Source organism: Pavona decussata, unplaced genomic scaffold (genome assembly GCF_977016875.1).
Source record: "Pavona decussata unplaced genomic scaffold, jaPavDecu1.1 SCAFFOLD_106, whole genome shotgun sequence".
NCBI classification, from domain to species: Eukaryota; Metazoa; Cnidaria; class Anthozoa; order Scleractinia; family Agariciidae; genus Pavona; species Pavona decussata.
The window spans coordinates 1,201,240-1,212,500 of NW_028145520.1; the positions used below are offsets into that span (position 1 = coordinate 1,201,240).

At 38.5% G+C, this 11,261-nt stretch overlaps 1 protein-coding gene across 2 annotated transcripts in view; it reads right to left on the reverse strand.

Annotated features, from left to right (window-relative positions):
* The window catches only part of LOC146471137 (run domain Beclin-1-interacting and cysteine-rich domain-containing protein-like), a 40,548-nt gene that overhangs the window by 17,346 nt on the left and 11,941 nt on the right, over window positions 1–11,261 (reverse strand). For both annotated transcript variants that reach the window (XM_085121173.1, XM_085121172.1), the window contains exons 4-7: window positions 9,672–10,524; window positions 7,334–7,437; window positions 4,053–4,103; window positions 3,133–3,322 (exon numbers count right to left, since the gene is read on the reverse strand). In XM_085121173.1, the coding sequence (XP_084977299.1) occupies window positions 3,133–3,322; window positions 4,053–4,103; window positions 7,334–7,437; window positions 9,672–10,524 (1,198 nt within the window). The remainder of the gene's footprint in view (window positions 1–3,132; window positions 3,323–4,052; window positions 4,104–7,333; window positions 7,438–9,671; window positions 10,525–11,261) is intronic.

Below are 11,261 nucleotides of genomic sequence, written 5' to 3' on the forward strand. Positions count from 1 at the left end.
CCAAGGCTGATCATCAGCCTGAATCGTCTACAGGCAGCTGTGAAGCATGTCTTCGTGAAAGTGTGCACCCAGTGCACAGTTGTCTGCGAAGAGGAACTAGGGTGGCCTCGAACACTTTAGTCTTGGCTTGGGGTCTTCACAGGTTGAAGAGTTTCCCATCAGTGCGAAACTGGATGTACATTCCTCTGTCACAATCGCTGAAGGCGTCAAGCAACATTGCTGCAAACAGGATGAAGAACAAGGTCAGGGCAAAAACGTAACCCTGTTTCACTCTGTTGCTCACCTAGGCCCAGTTGCTCGAAGCATGGTTGGCGCTAACCCGGGTTAAATGCCATAACAACCTATAGGTTTTAATACCTCTTAACCAATGGTTAGCGCTAACCATGCTTCAAGCAACTCAGCACAGGAAGGGATCCAAGGCGTCACTGTTCTCTAGGACTCTGGCTTGCATGCCGTGGTGGAGGTGGGCTATCAGTGCTGTAAGCCTGTCTGGACATCCAGACTTCTGCAGGATCTTCCACAGGCCCTTCCGGTTCACAGTATTGAAGGCCTTGGTGAGGTCTACGAACACCAGGTGGAGCTCCTGATTCTACTCACGGCATTTCTCCTGTAGCTGAGGGACAGCAAAAACCATGTTGCTGGTGCCCCTACTTGCTCTAAGTCAGCACTGCGATTCAGGGACGATGGAATCAGCGATGTGTGTGGTGAGTCTGTTGAGTATGACCCTGGCAAGAATCTTCCCAGCGATGCAAAGGAGTGATATCCTTGAGGTCTCGTGGAACTTGCCCCGCTTTCCAGATGGACCTGAATAGGGACGTTAGCTGGTCCCTGAGCATGTCACCTCCATTTGTAGATGTTGGTAGGAATCCCATCTGCTCTAGGTGCCTTCCCAGGTGATGTCTGCTTTGAAGCCTTGGCAAGCTCAGCACTGGTTGGGGGGGTTCTGCCAGCAATTCCTTCACAGGCACATGTAGTTGTGGCAGGGATGCAATCGCCTCGTCAGAAATGGTTGACTCTCTGTCCAGGACACTGCTGAAGAGTTCAGCCAGCAAGGATGTCAGTCTTCTCTGTCAGCAAGATGGACTGGTCAGAAGATCGGACTGGGGTGGAACCAGATGCCTTGGATCCACAAACGGTGCAAAGGCCATCATGAAATGTTTTCATGTTGTGGTTGTCAGCTGCTGCTTGTAGCTCCTCAGCTTTCATCTCCCACCAGTCGCTCTTCATCTTCCGCAGTTTTCTGCTGGAGAAGCTGCTTCGCCTGCTGGTAGACCTGTTTCTTCTTGCTGCTGATCTTGTGGTCAAGATGATCCTTGTGGGCCTTGTGCAGCTTGTCAACGAGCTTCTTGATGTCTTCTTCATTCTCATTGAACCCGTCTTGGTGTTTCCGCTTCACGAAACCTAGGGTATCTGCTGCGACACTGTAGACAGTCTCTTGGAAGGACCTCCACTCCTCTTCCAAGCCGTCATCCCCCTGTTCGAGGTTGGACAGGGATTCTTAGAGACTTCTTGTCTCTAGCTGTCTTCTTCTTTCACGCCAGCTGTATGTTCATGTAGCCCTGGACCAGATGTCTGCTCCTCTCATACAGCGAGTGATCTGAATATCACGTCAGTCCCTTTAGTGCATTATATACCAACTTCCTCAAGCTGCATTTTTCTAGCGAAGCTGGTCTCACTCAGAGCTGCCATGTTGACCTGTTACTGGCCTAGCGTCCAGGTGATGAGTGCAGTGTGTCGCACTGATCTGTCTCGTCTATCTAGCAAAGTCCATACCTTCCATGCCCCAAAGGGTAGGGGCTTCCTCATCATCTTCTTGTTGTTTCGTCTGTTGTTTCAACCACTTGGTTGAATGCCCAGGAAGGAGCGGTTTCCTGCCAGGTATGTAGTGAGGTAAGCTTTATTTAGGGATCCTTTTATTTGATAAGAGTATAGATCATGGAAAACTGCAGTCAATTTTTTTTTGTGATAACAATTGGAAAAAGACCAGCTGAATTGGCTTTATTTCAAGTGAGAAAGCATGTGCACTACATCCTGTCAGATGCAATTAAAAAAATATGTCTGACATCATTTAATATGTTATTTGTCTGTACTATTTAAGACAATAGCTATGAACCAATGACAGTGCAGGAATTTTGACAGTTATTGTAAAAATTTGTGATTATTTCTTTTCCTTTTTTTTTTTTTATTTTCTGACCTGTGACCTGATGTATAATGTACTTTAGCCCCACCCTAGAAAAACAGTAAATTGATAAAATCAAAGTTAAGGCTCAGTCATGTAATGAATGCAGAAACAAAGTGACTGTGGAGCTAAAGCAAAGAGTCAGTTCAAAGTCTAGAGGACTAGTAAGATTCAACACAAAATTTTTATAACTAATTATTGTCCATGCGAGCCAACAAGAAAACTTTCAATGATATTATTCTCAACACAAACATTACAAAGCAAAATGACTTAATTGGCTTTTCTCGTATTCCAAAAATATTTACTGAAATTATAACAAATACTGTATTATCAAAATGTGTATTTATTTTGTATGCCTGCATTGCAAAATGTAAGAACATTTGCAGCACTGCATTTCTTTCTCTTTAATATGGTTGCCACTGAACTTCGAAATAATGGCCGGTCAATGGACAATGACCAGTGAGAACGAGGGCTTGACTGGACAAATTCTTGGACGGCCAGCCTTTTTCTGGTTTTGCCAGGCATAGTGAGCCCCAAATTTAATACATAAACTTTTTGACTGAGTGCATTCAACTATGAAATGTGTGTCAATCATATTTGCCCCAAATCCAATTAAGAACAATGGGACTTAATTTAGACCAAAGAAATTGAGACAAGTTTCTTAGCATTATCAGATTTGATCAAATGGGCCAACTTGTGGAGCATAGTTACTGGCTAATTGTATTGTTTTCAACGTGTGACAAAGCCAATTTAGAGCAAAGGTGACAATGACCCCCTGCTCACTTGCAAAGAAATAAATGTTCACATATGATTTAATAATGGCAAGCTTATTAAGTGGCAATCTAGTAACAAAAAAGTACAGTGTATAAAACCATTATAATAATAATAATCAATACTCAGTTTTATGAAAGAAAGCTTATTGCATTGTAAATTAAAAGTACTTCATAACTTACTTGATGAAGTTGTGGCTGTACTTGGCTCTGAGGTGGTTGAGTGTGTTGTTTCATCACTGAAGGCAGGATGTTCTTTTAAGCATCGTCCTTGTTTTTTCTCCCACTTCTTTCTCTCAAGTTCTTCTCTTAAGCGACAAATCTCTTCATCATCTTCTTCTTCTTCTGAGGTGTTGACATCATCACACTTCATCTAAACAATTTAAACAGATCAAATTAAATGAACTGATTCATGAAATATTTAATGCGATACAGTTTTTTTATTACAAATAAGTTATTAGAGGCCTTGCTGTATACAATGGATATTTTGATGCAAACTTTATTAATTAAAAATGACAGAAATAATTAACACAATTGACAAACAGTTAAACTTGAACTTTGTCCAATCTAGATTTCATATAAAAGATCCATTACCAGCATGATAATCTGTGATACATCCATGGCAAAATAAAATTTTTCTTTTAGTTCTTTCCATCTTTTAATAAAATAGATCCTAGTATTTTTTGTTTGGCAAAATGAAATGTACAAGTCACAATAAAAAGCCTTGATAGTTAGTATTTTTTTAGTCACAATAAGTTGGCCATAAATAAATGTTAAAAAATTGCTATGATTTTTAAATTCACTCATTACATTATTTCACTATTAAAATGTGCCCTGAAGTTATTGTTTGATGCCATGAAAAATTGTGTTACCTTTCTCTTTTTGCAATCTTGGGAACAAGTTTTTTCTCTGAGATCTTTTCTGTTATAATTCTTCGTAATTTTAAAATATTTTGTGCTCAGAAACAGCTCGATTCTGCCTGAAGTGATGTTTTCCAGTTGTACTTGAATTGTGTATCTTTATTCCAGAAAAAAATTGAGGTCACCTGAACACAATCTACATAGCAAATAAGTTAAATTAAGACATGGAATGCTTAATCAAACCTGTTCAATGGCAGCAATAAGTGCTTCAGATATACTAAAGTGAGCATTCTCCTGTTAACAATAAGATTAAAAATTGATCACACAAAAGTGTAAAACAGTTCAACATACAGTGTAAACTTAATTATATTGTACAAGGAGTTGAACTTAGATTGGGCAGTTACAGGGGTTTGAATAATTATGCTTAACCAAGACAGAATAGATTGATCTTGAATTCATAGGACAGTCGAACCTCCCTTGGCGACCACCTCTCGTTAGCAACCACCTTTCATTAGCGACCACTTCTCCAAAATACTAAGTGTTTTCAAGTCAAATCACTATAGATGGAACCTCTCATAGGCGACCACCTCTCGTAAGCGACCACTTTTAGAGACAATTGTTTAACATTTTCATTGTTTTTAACCTCCCATAGGTGACCACTTGACACACAATCTGCTGTTTCTCTCACGGGCAGAAATTGCAAAAATGTGTTGCTGTGACTGGCCCACATCATTACAGCGGACGCCGTATTAAAATCTCACAGCCGGAACTACCAGAAGTGTCTCCCGAGATAGCTGAGAATTTAAACAATAATTGTTATCAATTATTGATAACATACAACAAAAAACAGAATATTGCTGCTCACTATGTCACTGGTGTAAAGAAATAAGACCATATTACTCCTGTCTTAATACATCTTCATTGGTTGCCTGTTTCATACAAGATCGTGTTTAAGCATTTTCTATTTGTTTATAAAACATTGAATGGTCTTTGTCTGCAAAATCTATTGGAACTCCTCGAACATCGGAAATCAACTCGCTCTCTTCGCTCGAACTCTCAATTAAGACCTACTCATGCAGCCAACTTGTAAAACCAAGACATAAGGTGACAGGGTTTTCTTTGTTTGCGCCCCAAAGCTTTGGAACACTGTTCCTTTGGGAATACGATGTTCTAGTACACTTTTATTATTTAAGAAAAAACTCAAGACCTTCCTTTTTACTTGATTTATTGAGAATAACTCTTTATCATATTTTTAAATTTTAGATTCTAGTTTTTTTTTTAGGCATTTTGCTAGTCTTAGTTTTCTAAGTTATTTTTGGGGCAAATTTTCTGTAAAGAGCCTCGGGCCAATAATGGATGTGGGCGCTATGTACTGAACCATTATTATTATTATTATTATTATTATTATTATTATTATCATTATTATTATTATACACATGCACTATAGTGTACACTGAAATAAACTTTAATCAAGTTGAATGCCTTGTAGGAAAGACACTCTCTTATCTTGCAAATAGCATGCATGTACATGCATGACCGGTGATGACTCTCTCAACCTTGTATTACTCAACAGAAAAATTGTGGAGATAATGAACGTCAACTGGATTATGTAACAAACAAACACAAAATTTGTAGATGTTTTATCCTTGAAATGTAACATTGCAAAAATGCCGTTTACTGTTTGCTCCTAAATCAGGCAGTCTAAAGAAAAGTTGTTTTTTGGGTTTCAATAAGCACTGGCAAAAGGGTTAGCTCTCCACAATTACTGTATGTAAATTACCCAAAATTTAGACCCCCTGTGGTCTGACCTCTGGTAAGCCACCACCTCCTGTAAACGACCACATATTCTCATCTTCTACAGTGTAACTGTACAAAATTGACCAAGTTTTTTAATGGCAAGCAAAATTTATAACTTACAGCTTTTTTTGCATTTTGAAGTTGAATGTGGTTAACAACAGGATTGACGACCTTTAAATTTCACGGTATTTTCTTTTTAGTTCTTTAAGACAAATGTCATTGTCAGTGCCTTTTTGCTGCTTATCTGAGGGAATGTCAACTCCCTTGGACATAAGTTGATTGCATGTATTTATTTATGTTTCAAACTGATCGACTTTTGGCAGTAGGGCTTCCCAAACAGTCCTGAACCAATGTAAACTCCAACTCCAAAAAATAAATTAAAATAAATTTAAGTCAAAGTGCTCTGAGCCAACACTGGAATGAAATTCAAAGATAATTTCAGTTGCATAGCATTAGAAGAGAATTGATTTCAGTTTGCCATTAGACCACTCGATTGGATCTGGACTTGAGCACTCAATTTCCAATACAGAAAGCCTTAATGGTATACAAGTCTTTAAATGGTCTTGTTCCTGAGTATTTATCCTCGCAATCTGCTAAGCAAAATGAAACGCGTTACTCCCCAAGGGACTCTGTTAACAAACTATTTGTCCCGTTTCCGCGAACTACAGGTGTACGTTCATGGAAAATAGCTTTAGTTATAGTGGAACAGTTCTCTGGAACGGCCTGCCCTGTGATGTGAGAGAAGCTAAATCTCTAAGCCAATTTAAAAGATTAGTTAATCTTCATTTTTAATGTTGGAGTATACACGGCATTCATGAAAAACAGCTGGTTTTAGTTAGATTAGTTCTGGTTAGTTTTTGCATTTTGTTTAGGATAGTTAGGTTACTTCTAATTTTTATACTCCTGATGGATTTTACCATGTTTAAATAAAGAACTTTTCTTCCACTATTCTTGACATATTAATGTATATAGGTACACAGACACAGTATGAGCATTCAATCTTTCAGTATGTACATGTATACAGGTGTACATGAATGTATTACAACAGTTTAAGGATGCAACACTGTTTACAAGGCTAAAAAATTAAAAAAGATATTAAAAAACCATGAAACATTTTGACTAATCAAGTCATCCTCAGGATGACTTGACCCAGAGGATGACTTGATTAGTCGAAAACGTTTGGTTTTTAATATCTTTTTAACTTTTTAGCCTTGTAAATAGTATTGTAAATCTCAATATTATGGACAACAGTTTAAGGATGCTCGTAAGGGTTTTTCATTGCTTTAGTGTTTGTGAAATGATGAAAGGTTAGTAAGAACAATTTGTATCTGATCATGTGGGCAATCTATGAACATCTTAAGTAAGTTTGTAATTCTGTTGTTGGACAATACTTAAAGGCAAGTTTTGACGTCATAGCAGTTACTACCTAATGGCAACAGGTCAGCTCTACAAAAAGGACCTCTAAATTTCAACTTTGTTTATGTCGGTGATTAACCATTTTTATCACTTATTAGAAAGCCCAACAAACTCTTCTGGCACCCCTGATATGACCCCTGTAAAAAAACAATTCTTACAAAGATGTAATGACTGATGATTCATGGGGTTTGGCCTTGCTTTAGATAATTAATATCTAACTACAGTGATACAGTGTAATCTAAACATTAAATTAAAAAAATTAAAGAAACCTAATTTCATAACTGAGCCAAAGAGTTCCTTGAGTGTCATACCTTATCCAGCTCACATGAGCTGAAATCCTGGGATGCAAGCATTTCTGCCAGTGACTGTTCTTCATAGGGATCCTCTAGGAATGGATCACTACTGTACAAAGACTCTACAAGAGTTCATTAATTGATCAGCTGTTATATCTATGGACTGATGGATGGAAAACATATTTAATGATCTCACTTTTCCGCAAAACATATTAGGTTTTTACTAAAAGCCATGCAATATTAATATACATTGTAATGCCGGCCGTGTTTTCACAAGGCAGTTTGTCTCGCTTAATATTCCTTGAGGTGATTTGTTTACGGACCGCGCTAAGCAGCTTCATTAATTCAAGCGTTTTCACAAGAGTGGTTTATTCTTTTCTCAGGACATTTGATCCTTGTTATTTACGCAATAACCTGGAACATCGTGAAAGATGGCGGGAAACGAAGACGCTTGCAAATATGTTATTCTCCTATTTGTTGCTATGCTATCGTGCTTTTTCCAGGATCCAAGGAGGAGAAGGTTTCAGCAAAGGCGATCAGGTTGCTGGCTATTTGAAGTCGGAGAAGAAGAATCAAAGCCTGTTTCTTTCAGAGAATGTTAGAAGATATAAACGTCGGTTGAAGAATGAAATCTGTTTATAGGTTTTAGAGAGGCTGCAGTTTTGGTTCAGAACACATGGTTCTGAACCAATATGAAGACAACCTTTGGCGTGAACATTTTTGAGTTTCAAGACAAACCTTTCGATGCATTTGTGATCTGTTGAAACTGAAATTATGAAATGGATGCGCCATTGCGTTGTTGCAGAGAAGCTTTTTCGCGCAAAATGCAAATGGTAAAAGTCAATTCATCTCACGTCTGACATGTTTATCAGTTGTTCGACTGCAGGCGAAATGTGATTGGTCAAAATTAATTGCCGACAAGTTTAAGCGACCTGGTTTGGTGGCTTAAATTTGATGGCAAATCCACTGAAGTTTGCCGACTTGCTTAACTTTAAGCGAGTTACTACCAACTGTTTTTGTGAGATTTCCAGCCGTCATTCGCTCAGCGACTTGAAAAATCACTCGTGAAAACACAGCCACCATGTATCAGGATGTATCAGAATGCAATGTGTTTGGCTCGAAAATTACAGTAATTTAGTTTAGTAAATAATATTATCGTAACAATTAAAATTTTCTCTCTGACTGGCTGCTTTAATTAGACTAACAAGGATGATAAAAGTGGGTGGCATTCAAAAAACCCTTCATTAAAATAGCTAGTTTTTGTGGTAGGTGGTACAATCTCATGCTCATGGCGGCTCCACCACCAAAACTTTCAGATTTGCACACGGACAATACAACCAGCTATGCAGGCTAAACAGTACCATATTGGTAGAAATCAACTCCTCTGAAACAAATAAATATTATGTGACAACATCTCCACAGTAAGGAATGCTGAAAACAGAAATCATAAATTTTGGGTTCCTCTTATGTTATGTTCTTGGTTCAATGAAAACAACACCAGATGTCTGGAAACTTAAAGGGTACTGCATTGACCGAGACAAGCCAAAGGTCTGGTTTAAGTGACCAACAAAATGAAACTCTAGGTAAACTTTAAAACCAGGCTTTGCCCAAGCCACCTGGTAATATAGTACTCAGAAATTTCTTGTTCAAGGGATAAAAAAGCCTTTTTCCATCACTGAATTCTGTACTTGTTTTTTGTGACGTTCTACCATGGTCCTAGTGTTATATGACGTTTGTCCTTCGCGAGCGAAGATGACCAAGACTTCATATCACGGGGAGTATGGGGTGTGTGCAGAGATGGCTAATCAGGCCGATCTTGGCCCGGAAAAGTCTGTTGCAGTGGGGACAGGGGATGTGCAGGGCTGAGCCAGGCTGAGAGGAGGAGTTCTCAGTGTGCAGTAGTGTAATGGCAGCAAATCTAACGTGTTCATAAGTACTGTTCAAATGCCACTTCGAACATTTTTACAGTGCTACAAGACTGATAAAAAAGAATTGCAGATGGTAGTCTCAGCTCTGTTGATAAAACCAAACATTCATTTCAGGTATGTGCCCTTCATCAATGGATTTTAACAGAGAACTACTGAAATTTACCGATTGAAGAGCGCATACCCAACATGTCTGATTTATTTTCAATTGCTATTATAATGCTTTTTTGGCAATTAACTTTGTTACTGAACACTTTTTTCCTTGCTTGAGTGGCACACAGTCAGCTTAATGCCTACAAACATCCCTTTGGAGGTCACATGAGGCCTTTGACTACAATTAGCCTTAAACCTACCCATCAAATGTACTATGTACATACTAGGTACATACATACGTCCTACATATGTGTATATGTCACACATGACAGTCTTACCTGAGGTCGCTGGGAGTGAAGATGACAATTGGGTAACCCTTGAGAGAGAACTCTGCTGTCTTCTTTCAGTTGGCTGTGGTTTGCTAACAACAAATGTCTGATCTTGCGTGTTTGGAACACCTATTTGATCTGATTTTGACCTACAGTGGCCCAAAGCTTTTCTCACATTAGGTGCTAAAGTAGTGCTTCCAACTGTTGTGTCCTGTGGTTGAGCATTATTGAGGCTTGATGTTTCTAACAAGCTGTTTCCATCAACTACTTCATTCTTAAGATGAAGCAAATTATCACTTAGACTCCCAGTACTACTTGCTCTTCTAATTGTGTGAATTTTTTCTTCAGTTTGACCATCAAACCATGTGGCTGGACTAACTGCCTTCTCCTCACTCTCAAGAACAGCTGAAAGAGCAGCATGCGCCAATGTTGCTTTTACATTTTGTGCTATTCTTGATGATTCAGTTGTTTTTAAACCTCCTACCAACAAAACGTTTCTCTCCCTAGCACTTTCCATCCCATGAGATGTGTAGCTTCCCTTGTTTGAACTTGTTAGATCAGTGGTATTCTTTGGTAAATAAGAGAAATTCTGACCAGGCTCAGAGGAATACAACTGGAAACGGTCCTGTATGTCACCACCTGCATGGCTGTAGAGTGGATAGTGTGTAATATCAATTTGTTCATCACCTGGTGAGCCACATGAAGAAATAAAATCTTCCCGCTCACTGCTGGTGCTGTCTGAGTAAACAACTTGAATTTGAGAAGAAGACAGTTCATCAACACCTGTTCCCTGGAGGTCACCAAGCAGGCCTAAATCTACACCTTCTCTCAACCACAGCTCTATGTACTTTTTCTTGTTCAACTAAAAAATGACACACAAATATAGATAATGAGTATTAAAAAATGATAAGACTTTCCAGGTAAACAAAAATAAGAAAGTATAAAGTCAGCTGGTGCCTCAGAATTTAATGTGCAAGTCCTAGTTAAATCTGATGCAAGTCTCAGTCATTCATCAACAGTTTCGCAGTAGGGCAAATTGTAGAAGTGTATCTGTCATTCTTGGGGCTGCCTAATCTACCCTGAAATGTGCTGACACAATGAATGGTATATAGGAGGCATTGCAGGGTTGTCTCTCTAAGAGTCGTATCCCAGCAAATTTCACTAACTGAAATTTCAACAGAACACAATCAAACACTTGAGCTTACTTTAAAGGTGCACAGTCCAAAAAAGTTGGCGGGGTTTATAAATGAGCATGCTGATAAATTTTCTTAACTACATCCCTGCATGTGTAAATTGATGCCATGTCCCCTTTGCTTACAAGAATTACAAGCTTAATGGTGACATCTTCCAAGCAGTAAATTCTACAAAATACCTAGAGGTTTGCACTCAAGAATATTCTTACTACGTTAATATGTTCATATGGCCCAACAACAATCTTAGCAGCTTGGTACCTTCCTGTGTTTGCATTCACCAATAAATTATTCTTAGTACTTGTACTGTATGTTGGTATATTTGTAGGACCCAATGTTGCCTTCGAAATGATTCTTAGTACAGGTGTACTTTTGAAGGTGTTTGCATTCTGACAAGAATATTCTTAGT